General features: G+C 42.5%; 2 protein-coding genes across 3 annotated transcripts in view; both read left to right on the top strand.

The window, feature by feature from the left end:
* The first annotated feature begins 311 nt into the window (after nt 1–311).
* dtl (denticleless E3 ubiquitin protein ligase homolog (Drosophila)) lies at nt 312–11740 on the top strand. The gene is made up of 15 exons (XM_070548770.1): nt 312–582; nt 1550–1687; nt 1768–1860; nt 1936–1997; nt 2117–2237; nt 6518–6583; nt 6686–6801; nt 6867–6940; nt 7010–7116; nt 7205–7309; nt 9472–9584; nt 9686–9775; nt 9934–10057; nt 10219–10832; nt 11058–11740. Exons 1-15 carry the CDS (start codon nt 522–524, stop codon nt 11136–11138), a joined length of 1965 nt encoding a protein of 654 aa, XP_070404871.1. The 5' UTR covers nt 312–521; the 3' UTR covers nt 11139–11740.
* A 764-nt stretch (nt 11741–12504) lies between these two features.
* The window catches only part of ppp2r5a (protein phosphatase 2, regulatory subunit B', alpha isoform), a 38712-nt gene continuing 32349 nt past the window's right edge, over nt 12505–18867 (top strand). For both annotated transcript variants that reach the window (XM_015947458.3, XM_015947456.3), the window contains exon 1: nt 12505–12876. In XM_015947458.3, the coding sequence (XP_015802944.1) occupies nt 12729–12876 (148 nt within the window). In that variant the 5' untranslated portion in view covers nt 12505–12728. The remainder of the gene's footprint in view (nt 12877–18867) is intronic.

Raw genomic sequence — 18867 nt, forward strand, 5'->3', positions numbered from 1 at the left:
GTTATCTATTTACCGTGGTGTAAATAAATAGATTGCATTAAAAAAGAGTTTCTGCAGTTATTTCAAATAGAGAGAATGTTTTCTCGACTGATACAGATCATTATTTGTGGTTTATTTAAAAATGCTATTATTTAACCATATGTGTTTCTATACTTTTTCATGGCTAGTAAAAAGCTCTGCTTGGTCGTCGATGACTCCATCTCAGTGATCTTCGTGTATTTTTTTATGCTGTCGTTCGCATGTTTGTTTTTGTTTACGTGCCTGCGTGGTTCTTTTATTTTGAAGGATTTTCCCCTGAAAGGAAGCAGAAGCGGAAACGATCCCGTTAAGGAAGTCGACCTTTGAACCGCGGCACCAACGTGCCAATAGAAGTTGAATAAAACGCTTCGCGCGTAATTTGGTTCTTCCCCTTAGTTGATCAATACGCGGGAAATATAATCAGCAGCTACAGACAAGAGGAGACCCCCAGTTCACGATCTGACCAACTTCTAAGTGTTTCTTTCAGATCGTCTCTGTACTGGATGATGGGAGTGCTTTTCCGTTCTGTTGTTGACAGAGAAGTGGGTCGACGGAGGCAAAATGGTGAGCCACGATGCGCTTAGGGGACTTTGAGATCTGTAACTGCTGGTAGCTTTTAGCTTGATAGGGAAAAAAAATCAACCTTTGTGTTTGGCATAGAAAAATCTATATAGCTGTTTAATCTTAGATGGCTGTCTCGTTCTGGTTCTTTATCTTTGAGAGAAGAAATGTTCAAAAAGCCAACTGAAATCAGCATATGACGTAAATGCTACGTCATCCTGCGGTTTCTTTAGTATTTTCAAACATTTTATGCCAGCACAATTTAATAATTATTCCCTAACTAAACTTTTATTTAGCTGAGCTTTAACATTATCTGTGATCACCATCAAAATAACCAGCAAAGAGTGAAATAGCTAAAAATCCTTTTTTTGTGTTTCTTTGTGTTCGTTCTCGGTGTTTTTTATGTTTATGCATTATACTATTATACAAGGCGACTTACAGAGGTGAAATAGCAAGGTGTGTGAAGTGTGCTGCCTAAAGGCAGTTTGGAGTGAGCAGGAATCAAACCGGTACCACTCCCATTGCAGATCTTTTTGATCACTGCATTTATATACGTTGGCTTTTCACATACCTTAAAAGGGCAGGTACAGCCTTTAGCTCCAGGTATGGATGTAATTTTCACTTTAGAAGTGGGGGGATCTTTACAGTATGCTCTAATGGGAAACAGGCTTCAACACAAACGGTTGTTTTCCGCTTAGTCCTAGAGCTCAACCAGTGTCAATTTAATATAGCGTAATATTGTTTTTGGATGGTAAAAAGTGCAGGGGTCAAAACTTGACATGTCCCCCCCCCCAAAAAAAAAATTACGTCCATGGCTCCAGGCTCCCTCTCTCATACAATAAACAAATAAAAAGGGTACAAACAGAAAAATTTAACTACATTTCTGAGGAATATACAGTCCAAAGTTCATTTAGGAGTCAGCGTTCATGAATCCGATTGCTCTGATTTACCATGGTTTCCATCTGTGCAGCTCTCCATGCAGACTCCTGCTCCAGAATCCCCCTCAGCTTCCTGCTGGGAGGCTACCAGTGTGCCCGACAAGATGAGCACATCTCTTATGGGAACATGGGCGACTCCATGCCACCGTTTGGATTGACCTTCTCCTCCAGTAATCTATTTGCATGATGTGAAAATACTGGAATACGGCAATGTTCCCTTATTTTTAAAACTAAATGCATCTCCTTTTAGGTGCTGAGCTGCAAAATATTCTTGCAGCAGCGAATGAAGAAGGGATTGTTCGGATCTACAACACAGAGAGCCAGGAAAACCCTCTTCTTAAAGGTACTTGAACATCGCTCCATAATTACTTCTGTGTGTGTACAGATGATGTTTTCTAACTGAATGTGAACTTTACAGAATGGCTAGCTCATGAGAATGCTGTCTTTGACATTGCATGGGTGCCAGGAGAGCCTCAGCTGGTATAAATGCTATAATTTCAACTACTTATTCAAGCTCTGTGTAACAGAACTTAGTTTTTTTTAAAATAATTTATTCTAATACCAGTGAATCTTTTTCTAACATGTTCTGCCTTCATCAGGTGACTGCTGCTGGTGACCAGATGGCCAGGCTGTGGGATGTGAAGTCTGGGGAGCTTTTAGGGAGTTTCAAAGGTCACCTCTGCAGCCTCAAGTCTGTTGCATTTGCTCCGGGGGAAAAAGGTAGATTTTACACAAATGCTGCGCTGTGGTGTTGAGTCCAGCTCTGGGCTGCTTTCACGTTTCTGTGGATCATTCTGAAGAAATGTATGCATAATGTTTTAGAATGAATTCATTTTATAGTTGTTGTTTTGTTTCTGATATCAGAAAAATCAGACTCCAGGAGTAAATATTTACCTGTCACCTTTTCAGCGTTTAATCTTGACGGTCATTGTTATTAAACGAGATGAGCTGAAAATATTAAAGAAAGAAAGAAAATGATCTTTTCTATAGCGCCTCTCAAGATAAAATCACGATTTTAGAAAATAATTAAAAATGTGTTTTGAATAAGCAAAAAACGACAACTGTGATGAGAGAGAGAGAGAGAGAGAGAGAGAGAGAGAGAGAGAGAGAGAGAGAGAGAGAGAGAGAGAGAGAGAGAGAGAGAGAGAGAGAGAGAGAGAGAGAGAGAGAGAGAGAGAGAGAGAGAGAGAGAGAGAGAGAGAGAGAGAGAGAGAGAGAGAGAGAGAGAGAGAGAGAGAGAGAGAGAGAGAGAGAGAGAGAGAGAGAGAGAGAGAGAGAGAGAGAGAGAGAGAGAGAGAGAGAGAGAGAGAGAGAGAGAGAGAGAGAGAGAGAGAGAGAGAGAGAGAGAGAGAGAGAGAGAGAGAGAGAGAGAGAGAGAGATGTGTGTCATGTTACCATGGAAACCACTCTGTAGGTGATGCAGAAAGGGCTTGTCCTGAATTGTCTATACATCAACTTTGCACTGATCATTTCAGGTGTATCACATTCTTCGCTTTAGTTGAGGAAAATATTTATTCAAAATAAATGAGTGTGTGTGTGTGTGTGTGTGTGGGGGGGGGGGGGCAAATTAAATGGCCCAAGATCTGTTGCATAATTTTATTTTATTGTTGTTTTTAAACATTAATTGTCAACAACAGATGGTGCAATCTACAGCTCACTACTGTGAAAAAGCATGTCTGAAAATGAAGCCGAGACTTCATCAGTGTTGTCGTGGTAGTAGTATACATTCCAGCATCATCTCCTGCTCACTCTGCATGTGATGTCATCAGCACAGTTGTTGCTACGTTACAGACATAACCCCCAAAAGCATCTGTGGTATTATCTGGATATTTTCACCATGCTTCTCTCTGCTGCACTGCCAAGATTTCAGCAGCATGTCCGCTTCTCCACCAGAGGAAAAAAACCCGCTGGATTTGCTATTTGCCAACGTCGAGGATGCATCCAGCTCCTGGCATCGTGGATCCTTATCTTGTCTTTCTCTGCCCTTTGTGCAACACCCCTTGTCTAGAGTCAACCTGTGACCAGAGGAACTGTGAGGAGATGATCACAGGGAGATTTTGAGGATTATATGGCACTTCTCAAGAAAAAAAATCACAAGATTAAAAAAATCATAAAATTAGGAGAAGTACAAAGTTTGTGATGAAAAAATGTGAGGAAAAGGAAAACGAATAAGTAAGTGATCAGTGGATCCCGGGAAAGGCAGAATTGATGGAGCTGAATGAGGAGAAGGTAGTGATGAAGAATCAACCAAAGGTCAAGAACAGTGAGGTGCCACCCCAACAACAAACCCTGGGTCAAATGTGAACTGAAAGAACTCTAAAAGAAGAACCTTAAGGGAGGGAGACATGGAATCATTGTGGAGTAAAGAGTAAATCAAAGTGTAGATATGAATTGATGAGGAGTTCCCAAGCTGAAGCTTGAATGAACTTGGCTCGTTCTTTAAAAGCTTCAGTTCAGCGCTCTCCTCTCTGGTCCCCAGCCAAACGCATCTACTGTCCCTTCGTCCAGATTCCCAACACACCTCAACCGTTTTATCTTCCAGCTGCTGCGGTTTCCTCATCATTGTCAACCACATCAGGAAAGGCTCCGTTTGCCTCCTTCCTGGCACCTGTCTGTCTTCTGCAGTTCGATGAAGAGGCAAATGGAGACACTAAACTTGATTAAAGCTGCATAACCAGATGGTTTCAAATCCAAAGTCCTCAAGGAACGGCCGAAGCACCTATGTGGGATTGGTCAACCTTAGCCTGACCCAGGTGAAGGTTCCATTGCTCTGGAAGAAGCCCTGCCTAAGAAATCTCCATCTGTTGCAGTAACATCATACATCATTATCATCATGCAGCTGTAGTTGAAGACATCATCACACACTTCCAACGATCAAAGCGAGTGGCACTGTGGGTTATGTTCTTTGACTTTTCCAGAACACAATCCAGGCTGATTTTAATATGAAAGAAACTTGAGAAGACACAGTTGGACACCTCCACAACCCCTGGATCAGTGACTACAGACCTTGGTGTGAGACCGAAATGTTGTCTGAACGAGTTGTCGGGAGCACCCAGGGGGACTCTGCTCCTCATTTGTTGAAGTTGTTTTGAAGAACTGGGAATATGTCAATAATCCCAGCTGTACTGGGCATTGCACTGGTCTGTCGTGGTAAAGAGAGAGCTGAGCCGCAAAGCAAAGCTCCCGGTTTACCGCTCAGTCTTGTTTATGTTTACGTATTTAGCAGACACCTTTTGTCCAAAGTGACTTACAAGCGATAATGAAGCCAGCAGGTTGCCCTTGAGGCTAACAATAAATACTAATCAATCAATCCTAGGTGGCAGTGAGACAGCATAATGAATCACAAAGGGAAGTGAATAAGGATGGACAGTAGAGTGGAGGACGGGTGTTGGGAGGGTGCTAGTTTGGAAGATGTTCTCAGAAAATCTGGATCTTCAGGAATTTCTTTAAAACCAAAAGGATTGTTCTGGTAGTGCTTGGCAGGGCATTCCACATCTGTGGAACGACACATGAAGAGTCTGGATTGTCCTGAGCGTGACGACCATTCGATGACCAGAGCAGCCGGGCCACGACGTACACCTTTATAAGAGGATTCTAGTAGATGGGAGCCGTACCATCCAGGACTTCGTATGCTACCGTTAGCAATTTGAATCTGATGTGTGCAGCTAACGGTAGCCAATGGAGGGGTGACGTGCTCTTCAAGCTTTGGGTAGTGACCAAAAGAACGAGATTGTGGATACAAGTGGCCAAACTGAGTTTTCTCTGCACGGTGTCTGGGCTCTCTTAGAGATGGGGCGAGAAGCTTGGTTTACCGGGAGGGGCTCGGAGTAGAGCCACTGCTCCTCCACATCAAGAGAAGCCAGTTGAGATACATTTTAGCTCATCACCACCAGTGTGTGAATTGATGAATGTTACACTGTAATGTAAAGCACTTTTAATTCCTCTGACTCTGAAAGGCGCTCTACAAGTGCGGGTCATTTATCGTGTCTCTCGGCTGGCCAGGGAATGTCGTGGGATTCCTCGGAGGAGCTGGCCCAAGTGGCTGGGGAGAGGGAAGTCTGGACGTCTCTGCTCAGGCTGCTGCCCCCATGACCCGACCACGGATAAGCAAAAGATGATGGATGTATTATGTCAAACCCTGGTTCCATTGTGGAAGAAGATATGGAGGGATATTGGTGTTCTACTGAACAGCAATTTCTATTGGAGACTCAACAGCAAAGCTGTAAGAAAGGGCAGAGCAGGCGCGACATCTTTAGTATTTGCAGAAAGATATGTTCTCAGTGGTCTAGTGGAAGAGTGTCCTCCCTGGAACTGGGAGATTGCGGTTCAAATCCCGGTCTGGTCATACAAACGCCTCCCTGCTAAGGGGTTGGATTGGGGGTTAAACCACCAAATAGTTCCTGAGCGCAGCCACCGCTGCAGCTCACCACATCCCATGGGATGGGTCAAATGCGGAGATGAATTTCACCAGTGTGTGAGGACCAATGAGGCTTTAACTTTGAAGGTCTGTCGTGTAGCGCGTAATCTCCTCTATTATCCATTCATGTAGCTTCTTGGTGACCGATAACATCCATGCCTTTTCGTCACTTATTTCAAATACAAAGATAACGTCTACAGATGGAAATGCGGAGGTGTCCTGGTTCTTTTCTTTGTGGCTATTGTCTACGTGTAGGAAGTGGAGAGTAGCATGAATGTTCTACACCGGCGAAACCGCAGCTACACAAAAGGATGGCCTATTGCAGAAGAGCCAACTCATCAGGTCAAGACTCAGCAGTTTACCTACATCAAGGACAGACATTAGTGTAGAGTGTCTAGAGCTGATTGGACAAAAGAAGACAGATCACAAAGTGAAGGACATGAAGGATCCTCTTCGCAAGTCTTTCAGTAAAATTGTGTCTTCAGTTGGTGATTCCCTCAGATTCGTTACAGAAGATCTTGTGAAGAAACGTCGATAGTTCCTACAACATCCAATAATTGTTGCATTTTCTTCTGACAAACAGCTGTTTTCTGCACTGGAGGAAGAGATGGAAATATTATGGTCTGGGACATAAGGTGCAGCCAAAAAGGTTAGGAACTTCTGCTGCAAATGCTTCAGTTGTTGGCAAGTAAATGCATTTGGGTGATTAATGTTCTTGGTGTGTTTCTCGTGATTTGTGTCTCGTTCTCAGATGGCTTTTACAAGCAGGTCAAACAGATCAGCGGCGCTCACAACAAAGCAGAGTTGCATCCTCCTCCTAAGTGGAAGAAGAGACGGAGCAGCATACGTGGGATGGCTCCGAGTGTGGTGAGTTTCTGAATTATCTTTTTTTTCCCTGGTACGACAAAAATCTCTTATCTTTGTTTTCCCAGGATACTCAGCAGAGTGTGACTGTGGTTTTGTTTCGGGATCAACACACACTCATCTCTTCAGGAGCTGTTGATGGGTAAACGCACAACTCTTCAGCTCGTCAAAATAAAATTGACCATAAAAATGACCCCACCCACCCTTTCAGAGTAATAAAAATGTGGGATCTGAGGAAGAGCTACAGCCCATGTCGCCACGATCCCGTTCCTCTGCAGACTTATCCATACTCTGGCACCTGCACACGCATGCGTCTGGGTCGGTCCTGCTCTGTAAAGATCAACATATTAATAATATATAAATATATATCCAAAAGACTCCAAATGAACTGAAATTAATGTTGCAGGTTATTCCGGACTCGTTCTGGACTCCTCGAGATCCAACGTCATGTGCAATTGCACAGATGACAACATCTACATGTTTAACGTGTGTGGGATTAAAACATCACCAGGTAACAAGGACAGGTTTTATATCTTTGGCACAGAGACCGTTTTCTCCTTACTGCTTTTAAATCACTAGATGGTGCTAAGGGTTTGTGCTTTTACTTTGGCGGGGAGCAGAGCACCAGAAGGGAGAAGTTGAGATGCTTTTTAGTTGTTTTTTTTTTTGGAAACTTAAATCTTCAGATCTTGTCACAACAAGAAAGAAAAGAAAGAAAGAAAAAATATCATTTCTATAGCGCCTCTCAAGATAAAAATCACGAGGAGCTTCACAAAAACCAATAACAAAAAATATAAAAATTGTAAAAATATAAAAAAGCATTTCAAAAATGTTCAAAAATATATTTAAAATGAGCAAGAATAAGCAATTGCGATTTAAAAGAAAAAATGTTAAGAAAGAGAGAGAGAGTGAACAGGAAAGAGGGAAATCAGTGGATCCTGAGGAAGGTGGAATAGATGGGGAGAGCAGAATAAAGAGAGAGTGGTGAAGAAGGTCATACAAAAGCCAGCTTGAACAAGTGAGTCTTCAGCTGCTTTTTGAAGGAGTCCACTGAGTCCACTGATCTCAGGCTCAGGGGGAGAGAGTTCCAGAGTCTGGGGGCCACAGCAGCAAATGATCTGTCACCTTTGGTCTTTAGCCTGGTGCTGCACAACCAGTAGGCTTTGATCACTGGACCTCAGGGACCTGCTGGGGGTGTAGGGACTAAGAAGATCATCAATGTAAGATGGTGCTTGTCCATGTAAGGCCCTATAGACCAGAACCAGGATCTTGAAATGAACCCCGAAGTTGACTGGCAGCCAGTGAAGCTGGAGGAGAAGCGGAGTGATGTGGGTGTGTTTGGAGGACATGGTCAGAAGCCGAGCACAGGCATTCTGAACCAGCTGTAGACGGTTCAGGGAGGTTCTGCTCAGACACGTGAAAAGAGAGTTAAAGTAGTCTAAGTGTGAGGAGATGAAGGTGTGGATAACTGTCTCAAGTTCAGAGGAGGACAGAATGGGACTCAGCTTAGCAATGTTCCTGAGATGGAAGAAGGAAGAGCGAACAAGAGAACTGACATGAGAATCCAGGGTGAGAGCTGGGTCAAAGGTCACGCCAAGATTCCTGACGGAACGTTTGGTGTGAGAAGCAAGCTGACCAAGAGAGTCTCTGACTTTGGGAACCAGCTTGTCTGGGGCACAGATGAGGTTCTCAGTCTTATCTTCATTCAGCTGAAGAAAGCTTCCAGCCATCCAGGTTTTCGTAGAGTCTAAGCAGGTGTGTAACAGCTGCAGCTTAGACATCTCATGGGGCTTAAAGGAGATGTACAGTTGGATGTCATCTGCATAAAGATGGTAGGAGATTACTTTGAAGGAGCTCAGGATGCGCTGAAGAGGAAGCAGATAGAGGAGGAAGAGCAGAGGCCCCAGCACAGAACCTTGTGGGACACCATGGGTAAGAGAGGTGGTGGAGGACCTAAACTTGGAGACGGCCACAGAAAAGGAGCGCTCAGAGAGATAAGAGGAGAACCACTCCAGAGCAGATCCTGATAGGCCTACCCAGTCTCTCAGCCTCTCCAGTAGCAGGTGATGGTCAACAGTGTCAAAGGCTGCAGTCAGGTCCAGCAGGACCAGAACAGAACAGTCCCCTGCATTTATAACAAATAAATAAATTTAATAAAATAATAAAAAAATTAATAAAATGTTCTCTTACATTTGTCTGATTGGCGGAGGGCCAATAACATGCTTCGGACCAAAAGCAACCATAGGACCATCCAGTTGTCAGAACCACCACACTTTCCTGGGTTCTCCATTCTTTACGCACTGACGTATTTAGCAACAGAACACCACTGGTGTGAGAGGTTCTCCACTCAATAATATCAGAAAAGGAGAAACAGCCGGCTGCTACCACTTCAACTTTTAGACAATCTACCAAAGTTCTGAAAATATAAACACCATTTGAAATCACAGACAACAAAAGACGTTTGGACCTAGAAAACAGCGACTGGTGTTTAGCAATATCTCGTTTTGTCCATCGTAGTGGGTTTCCAGTTCCAGCAGAAGAGCCTTAGGGAAGATACTCGAGGGGAGGGATGAGTGTTTCGTGACTGTGTTTGAGGTTGAAGCCTAGCTTGTTGTGTAGATTTGTTATAGCGGCTTTAATGCCTGAAGTTCTGAATCACGTTTGCTCACACAGTGGCAGTTTTCAGTGGACACCAGAACTCCTCGTTTTATGTGAAGTCCACCATCAGCCCCAACGACCAGTTCCTGGCCAGTGGCTCGAGTGACAACAACGTTCACATCTGGAAGGTACCGCCTTACGCCAGCGCCTAAATCTTTTTTTTTTTTTTCTCTCCTCGTGTTGATTCTATCAAAGAGCAGAGCATAAAAACTACTTGATAACATTTCAGATTTCTGATCCTCAACGTCCTCCCATGACGCTTCAGGGTCACAGCGAGGAAGTGACATCTGTCGCTTGGTGTCCAACGGATTTTGCCAAAGTATGTTTTTAAACCTCAGGGTGATGAACCAGAATGTAATGTTTTAATACAAAATTTCTTAACCAAGAATGTTTATTTTTTCACATTTGAACTGTTTTGATTGATTATTTTTATGTTTTAAAAAGTTACTTTTTTTACCCCCTCTGCTCTGTTGACAGATTGCTTCCTGCTCCGATGATCACACTGTCCGGATATGGAGACTTCACAGGGAAACTGATGATCCACAGTCATCGGTGGGGGAGGCCAACCTTGTAGGCTGGGCACGACCTAAACTTCCCACCAGTACGTACTTGTTGTTTATCTGTGGCGACCATATTGAATTAGTTCTAGATGAAAATCCAGTTATCACTTTCTGAGCAACACCGGCAAAAACATTAAAGCTGCACTACATGATTGAGTAGGCTAATGGTTTGAGCTGAACTGGTGTGACTTTTGCTGTTCAGGTCTTTCACTCAGACCTGAAACGACGCCTTTGAAAGACTGGGAAGTGAGGAGTCTTTCTGGTCTCCCCTCACCTCTGCTTGCTGCCTGTGCCCCCAGTGGAGCCGATCTGCCTCTCCCCTCCAACACCACATCACCCATCCGTTCTAAGCCGCCTGCTGCTCATCACAGAGCGTCCTCCATTGAAAAGTGGCTTTCTCCAACCCACGAGTCTCCAGGTCAGGTCCCTTTTCTTCCTTCAAGCCCAGAGAGTAGCACCTCTTCAGATCAGCCCCGAACCAAACGGAAGCTGGAAACCGATGAACAGTCATCTCAGCACTGTGAGGACGCCAACCAGCGTGACTGTGAAACTGGACTCTACCCCACGGCCAAGAGAAGCCGCGTCCAGTCTGAAGTCTGTCGCCCAGTTCAGGAGAACTCAGGACAAACAGACTGTCGCACAGATAAAGGCAAACAAGATTCCTTCAGACAGGCTGGAAAGGAGAACCGCTTTCCCAGAGCGACTAACTGGCTGTCAGAAATGAGCCAAAAGATGAAGAATAGTCCTGAAAGTCCTGCTGCTCTCAGGAAGCCCAGTTACTTTAAAAGACCAGATGGAAAAGCACAGACTTCACCAGTAAGTCCACGGCTCCCTGGTTTAGGAGCAGATTCACCTTTTTACACAAATGATCAGCATGTCCGCCTTTTACTTCAACTGTAGTTCCACGAAAATAGAATTATTTGCATTCACGACTTTTTCTGTTTGTCGGGGGGAAAAAATCATGTTTTTGTGTTTTTAATCTAAAGATTTAAACTCTTATAACGAGTATCATGCCTGACTTTTCCTCTTTTGTTGTTCCAGATTCGAGTTGACTCGAGTTGGTTAAAGACCATGAAGAAAATCTCTGTGTATTTTGAAAAAAGGAGTCTGAATGAGAGCTGAACGAGGGAAGGATTTAGCTTAGGGGATATTTCAAACCAAGTTTGCACAGCCTAAGAAGCATGTTTGATTTTGTTTAGATATTTAGAAATTAGCGTTTTAAAAATATTTTTATGATTGTTGTTTTAACTGAACTTAGGTTGTGATGTTGCCTGTTACCCAATTTTCTGGTTCTTCACAGAAATTCTGTTTCTATGTTCATATGTAAATCTACCAATTTACTTCAATTTAAAAACATCAATAGATGCTTTAGGTTTTGATAAAAGGTCAGATTTTTTGTAACATTTAACTGTGGGTGAGGGTTATCTTTTTGTTTCATTTATATAATATAGCCCATGTGCTGACTTGCATTTAAAAACAAATTAATCAAAAATCAGCTCTATAGTTAAAAAAATGTCTTAATTTTTGTTATATTTCTCATACATGGATTTCTTGTTTGTATTTCATTCATTTTATGCAGACATTTTTATTTAAATTTTTTTTGCTCTTGAGGACATGTGCCTGTTTAGCTGTTTACATGTACAAATAAGAAAAAAATGTATTTGTATTTTATCATCACACGTTTGTTGGATTCAAATGTTCATATATTAAACTTGTTTCAAATGTTGGTGTTTAATTTTATATTTTGTTTATTAAAAGGTGGTGGGACATTTTATTGTTTTAAACTCATATATTATATATTTTTAAAATATATAAATATCGATGAATGATAAATTATTAATATAATATATATATATATATATATATATATATATATATATATATATATATTTTTTTTTTTTTTTCACTTATTTGGTAATTCTATCTGACGTTTCGAACTGTTTTCATTCTTCTGATTGGTTAAAAAAGTAAGTCTCAACTTCTGATTGGCTGTCAGAAACGTCAAACGTAAACCTGTCGTCAGTCCACCGACTGCACAGGCGGAAAACACGGGAGCGTTCATGGCTGCCTGATCGACTCAGTTGTGTGTGGGGGGTATTTTTTTTCGTCTTTTTCGAGGCCGTGAAACCGGAACCGACGCTCTTCAGTCCGCGAGGAATGCAGCAAAGCAAACAGTCGCTTTAAGCGGGTAACTTTAGGCTAAACGAGTCGGTGAAGCAAGAATAGCTCTTAGCGACACTCGGCGGAAGTCTGAAGGATTAAATCCGGGGCTTGAAGTGGAGTTGGGGGTTTAAAACTGCGCTTTTTGCTACTTTACGCCAATTTCAGAAAACTTTTTTCAGATGGCAATATATCATGCATGTTTTGCAACAGGTAGACCCATCGCAAACATGATGAAACACAAACATTTGGCCGCTTAGTAGTGTTACGCGGTTAACTTTGGATCGTAGAGCTTTCGGTGTGTTGATCTGGCTTTTCTTTGATATTTAGTTTGCGTTTAAAACTGGTTACAATTGAGACACCTCAATTATGCAGGTTATGCAGGTGAACGACTCGGTCTAGCCCCGGAGTGCGCACCGAAAATGTTGGATGAGACGGACACTTCGCTCCAGAATCTGATGCTGATGTGAAGAGGAGGCGGAAACCCCCACGATCACCTAACCTACGATCAGCTCCTCGTCTGCGATCATCTTCGTGAGTTTATGCACCAAAATGTCGGCCATCACTGCATCCGAGAAGGTGGATGGCTTCACGAGGAAGTCCATGAGGAAGGCGCAGAAACAGAGAAAATCCCAGGGCTCGTCCCAGTACCGAAGTCAGAGCTCCGTGGTGGAGCTCTCCCCGCTGCCGCAGCTCAAAGGTACGGTGAGAGGGTGCAGGTCTGCCGCTTTAATGGTCCCGAGTGCCTGCTCTCTCTGTGCAAACTACATAGTTCTGTTTTTCTTGGCTAAAGTCTTAATCTTGTGGGTGCAAATCTAATGTTCAACATTTTACAGAATATTTAGAGTTTTCTGTGGCCACGTTTGTCATTTGTAATTGTATTTTATGTTACTTGGAGTTATTTCAGAAAGGCATGGGTCTGATCATAATGAGTGAGTTCACATTTGGGCTGTGCCGATTCTGGATTTAAAGGCCAATACCGAGCTCTGATTTTACTGCAGCACTGTCCTGATTTACCTCAAGGAACTAAAATAAACAGAATCTCTTCCACTTGGAAGATTTGATCACAGATTTCAGTCGTTGTTGATTAGCTCAGGAGGTAGAGCGGGTTGCCTAGTGATCAGAAGACTGCAGGATCGATCACGGGTCCTGTCAGGGTATTCTGCTGTTGTCTTTCTGGGCAAGACCCTTAACTTGCCTATGTTGGTGATAGTCAGAGGAGCTGCAGTCTTGCCTCTGTTAGACCACCACAAGGCAGCTGTGGCTACATAGTAGCTTACCATCATTGGCAGAGTCAGTGTTTGAGTGTGTGAATAATAGAAAGCACTGAGTGCCTAGATTATTGGCCAATTCTGATCACTGGTCAATTTGATTTTGGTGCACAACGTGCTTTTACTCATCAAGATGATCTATCTGAAAGTTTCCATTTAAATCATAACAATTCAAAGGGAGATGCAGCATCTAGAGCAGGGGTACTCGAATATAAGTGGCCAAGGGCCTCACTAAAGAATTCCTATGATGTTGAGGGCCATACCGGGAGGGAAGGAGGGGTAGTGGTGGTGGTCCAGGTACCACAAAGAGGTGGGGTTCACGGGCCGGACCTGGCCCACGAGCCGCCTATTGGGTAGGCTGCTACATGGCTATGTGTTGCAGGTAGAAACTATAGAAACAGACACACCAGGTTGTTCATTTGTGTGTGTAATTTCACATGTTTTCATAAACACTGGTGTTATGCATTTTAAAGGTCTCGTTGACTGGGAAACATTGTAATGATTCTTTTTGTAATAAAATCGCTCATTCTCAGTTGAATAAGCATGCTAAACATGAAAATGTTCAACTTTCATCACTTGCGTTAGCCGCAGAAAGGAAATGGATGGGGAAACCATCAAGCCAGTCTCTTCTACGTTACAGGGAAGACTTGTTTTCCCGGTCTACGGTATTGATTTTGTTACCAGAGTGCGTCTTTACTAGTAGAAGCTAACCATTAGCATTAGCAACTCCACAACACGGAGGAGCAAGTTTAGGCTTGTTAGTTGTGGAGATGAAATTAACGAATTTTTTTACACAAGGAAAAACACTGCAAATGAAGGCAGTGAAAGTGTTGTTTTGCTGTTAGCCAGTCAGGAAGAGATATCTGATTCAAATTCTATTCAATTCAAAAATACTTTATTAATCCCAGAGGGAAATAGATTTGATTGATGTCCTGTCATTTTCTGCCCTCCCACCCAAAGCAAATTCATTTAAAAAAAGAGAACATGAGAACTTTAAAGTGTATCTCAACTACAATTCTTTTATTATTTTTTTCGCGCCACTCTCCTGACAGGTCGTTTTGCTTCATTCTTGGACAGTGATCTGTGTTTGAGATTCGCTACAATATGTTGACAGACACGTATGTTTGTTTTAGCTGTTTGTCTTTGCAAGTGCATCAATAACGTGACAAATCGAAGCATGCATGCTGATACCAGACACCTTTGTCGCGTCTGTCGGTTAGCTTCCTCTAGCGTCTAGTCACACCAGTCCTGCTGTTGACTACATATATTTGTTTCAATCAACATTGAGGGTTTTTACACCGTTTGCTTTTGTCACTATACCACTGAAGAGCAGCAGGTTGTACACAAGTCTTGCCTTGAAGAGGATTGGAGATGATCCACCGTAGTCAGAGCTATAATTTAGCGAGTTTCTCTCCACTTTAAGTTTGACAAGCTGCAACAGCTTGAGAAATATTTTGATGCTGAAGGGGCCGAGCAAAGCTGGAGTGAAGGGAACTTGTTCTGTCAGGTTGCTGACGCTTTCTAACATGACTCAACTATCGAGGTTTTGAAAAACCAAACGTGTCTCAAAGAATTTTGTGTTTTGATTTTCTGCTGTCGTGCGTGAAAGAACGTCTGCAATGTGGTTGCATGATTAAAAGAGGAAATTAGCACTGAACTTGAAATGGGAGCGATGATTTAAAAAAAAAACTCAAAAGGTTTTACGTGACCTACCTTTGGAAATGAAAGGAAGTTGGTTTTCAGAGTCAGTTTCTGCTCGTTAAGCAACAATAGACAGCTGCAGCTTATTTATTTTTATTTATTTAACCCTCATTTAGCCCGATGAGCCGATTGAGAACACATTCTCATTTACGACGATGATCTGGCCAAGAGGCAGCAGCAACAGACTCATAGTTAGCTTTACATAAAGAAAAACATAGAAGATAAAAATTAGATGAAACAGACATAAAGACAAAGGACTGTTATTCAATTCAAATTCAATTCAAAAATACTTTATTAATCCCAGAGGGAAATTGATTATGAGCTTGACCATCCCTTATTGCAGTCATAATTGGAAAAAGGTCCTCCGATGAGAAGCGAAACGTCTTAAAGAAACCAAAGAAGTCTAGTTGCCTTCATTCGAACCCTTATGGATCGGTTTTGATGTATTTATTGGTAATTATTCAGCAAACAGGTTTTGCAGCGTTTTGTTTTTCTCCTTAAGTTGATTGTGAACAACTCTCCCAAATCTTACTTTTATGTTTAAAAGCCAGTTTAAAATTTTCATAAAGCGTTAAACTTTTAATAAAACCACTACAAGGAGCTCTGTCGGTCGATCTACGTCCCAACCCTCACGAGCTTTGGGTAATGACCGAATGAATGAGATTGTGGATACAAGCGGCCAAAATTAGTTTTCTTTGCAGGGTGTCTGAGAAGCTCGGTCATCCGGGAGGGGCTCGGTCCACTGCTCCACCACATCGAGAGGAACCAGTTGAGGTGGCTCTGGCATCTGGTTTGAAAAACCTCCCAAGGAAGGCATGCAGGAGGTATTCTGGCATGTCGAACTGAGAGGAGACCTAAGGGAAGACCCAGGACACGCTGGAGGGACAATGTCTCTTGGCTGGTCAGGGAACAACTTGGGATTCCCCCAAAGGAGCTGGCCCCAAGTGGCTGGGGACTCTACGTTTAGGCTGCTGCAGCCCCCGCAACCTGACCCCGGATCAGCGGAGGGCAATGGATGGAACTAAAAGGAGACGAGTTCTGCACTTTCACAGGATTTTGGACATAACAGTCTGCAGGTCCACTGAATTTCTGCAGAAGAAATGTTATTTATGGTGTTCTTTGTCTTTTTTTAAAGGGACTTTACGGAGTTTTGAATTTTTATGCTCGCGATTGCCCCCTCAGGCCAAAAGCGTAACGGCAGCTTCAATAGTAGGCTCGTGCACGAGGTGCGCATGCTGTACGTGCACACTCCTTAACGAAAGTAACAGCTGAGACAGTCGTGTGTGTGTGTGGCCCGGAGGACAGAGGACAGGTGAACGCGCAGCTAATTAATTAAATAATTTGGTTCTGTACCTTTCTCTTCAGCACAGCCGACAAAGGTTTATGATGGGTCAGTCCTCCTGCATGCTCAGATCATTCCCTTCCCTTGCTTGAAAAATTGTTCCAAAATGAAAGTTGAACCCACATCTTCTTTACCTGTGAATTCAATGCCGTTCAGAGAGTCTCAAATAAAAATTTGGGCATCTTACTGTAAAAAAATATACCATTAATGTAAAAAAGAAACTTGATAAACTATATTCACTTCTAGAATCGAACCCGTGTCTTCTGCACATAAGTCCGAGGTCTTACTAGGTGAGCTAAAGCGCCAGTAACATCTTTTGTATCTGTAACATTTATATCCTTGATGACAGTTGAAACAACGTTCAAAGAACGGTTCGGAGCGAAAATGGCTATTTTGTTGCTAATTTGCAGGAAATATCTAGAAGAAAGTAGCTAAGGGTCCTCAGAAATGTAGCTAGGTTCATCACTAGGCGTTAGGAACAGCGACTAAGTGGCACTACCTCACTCTCTGCTGCTAAAGCTACGGATAGCAAATGCTACGGGCGATGCCTGAGCGTGAACGTGCTTGAAGCAGCCTGCTCGACCCGAGCAACTCTCTTTTTCTGTGATTTTACAGAAAAACAGGCAATCACAGTAAAAATGCCAGGGCTCATTCTACAGGACCAGGGCATTGCAGGAGAATGTATGAAGAAGACCTTTATTATTTCTATACGTTTTGGCTGTCAAACTTCCATAATGCCCCTTTAACCTGATTTGAAACGCCTGATTGTTTTATTGATTTTTTTTTTTTTTTTTTTTTTTTTGTGCGGCTAGTCTGTTCCGGTAAAAGCACATTAGAATTATGTTGAAAGGCCTGTAATATACATGGAAAAACTCATTTTGACTTAAACTAAGGATTAATTTGAATGGTAAACACATTTTTAAAGAATAAAGTATAATCCTTTGTTTAATTGCTAAACACCGTAAACAGTTCTCATATTTATTCTGTTCCTCATTGGTGTACAGACACATAAGGAGATGAGTGTGTTTCCATTTACACACAAGCCACTGTGTATTTTTATTGCAGCGTAAACCGTCAACAAAACCAGCAGAACAAATGGCCATTATTAAAATTATGAATTAGAACGGATTTACGCAACGACAAAGACATAAACGAACAGCAAAAGCTTCTAAAGACGATGCTCCTTCAGTGTTGTGCCAAAAAAGGCACTCCTGCCATTAAAGGCGCCCTCTCTCCAGGATATGATTCCTGTTTGAGGATGTAGCATCCTGTGCATCAGCACTGTGCTGCCCACAGATGTGCCTGTCTTGTTATTTGGCGTCTTCTCTCAGGTGTGGCATATGTTTATTTAAAATATGTCAATAATTAGCAAGTCAATCAACTTGTCTACCTATAGAGTCATCTGCTGTGGAATGATTTGTGTTGTCGAGGTTGCCCTGCAGCACTTTCGTGATGCACTCGAGGCACGTGACGGGCTGCTTTCCAAACGCACAACTGCATCGTAAATTGCATTCTTTTCAGCTGAGTTTAAACGGCTTCCCTTCTTCACATGATTAATTTACCTTCCCTGATTTTGGTTTTTGAAGTAACTAGAAAAGGGTAGAGTGTTTCTTCGGCCAGCTCTTCTTTTTTTAAGCTGCTAAAAGATATTTTTAAAACCCGAGGAAAAGATTATTCCTACCCTCCTGTCGCGGAGAGGTTGAATCGCTCATTGCTCCTGTCGTGTGATAGACATCGAAAAGATGAGTCATTCAGAGAGCCAACAGCGTTGTCACGGCAACCACAAGCCTTGAAAGCAAGCCAGGGAAATGTTTGACTTTCCAAATGCAGACTGTGTAATTTAGGTTGAAGTATTTGTCACAGGAGTAAAAAAAATCCAACTGATCCACGTTTTCTAGCTCACCATAACCTTTAGGGCGTTTTAAATACGTTTTGAAGGTAACAAAAATCGGAGTTTGTTTCATGTTTTTAAATATTTGCAAAAAAGCTGAAATGACTCAAATAAAAAAGAGGCATCCTCCAACCGACTCCGTCTTACTTACCCTTGTGGGAGCTAATCACTTCATCACCATCCTTCCTATAACCAGATTAGCTGTCTTTGTGTTGTTTCCTTGTTCAGACATTAATCCTAAAATTCAGTCGTTTCCAACCATCCGAACTGGAAACCACCCAAACTCGCAGTAAAAAGCAAACGTTTCAACATTATGTCCCTTTTGCCTTGGATTACATTAAAACTTAAAAATGGTTCCTCAATATCATGTCCTGAAACGCGCGTCCTTCCTGTTGATCTTTTGATTCACGCCCGTCCCATAACACGCTGTCCTCATCATGTAGGCCAGCGGCGGTTTGCCGTGTTCCATGAAACAAAGGGACAGAT

The sequence above is a fragment of the Nothobranchius furzeri genome, chromosome 2 (assembly GCF_043380555.1).
Source record: "Nothobranchius furzeri strain GRZ-AD chromosome 2, NfurGRZ-RIMD1, whole genome shotgun sequence".
Lineage (NCBI taxonomy): Eukaryota > Metazoa > Chordata > Actinopteri > Cyprinodontiformes > Nothobranchiidae > Nothobranchius > Nothobranchius furzeri.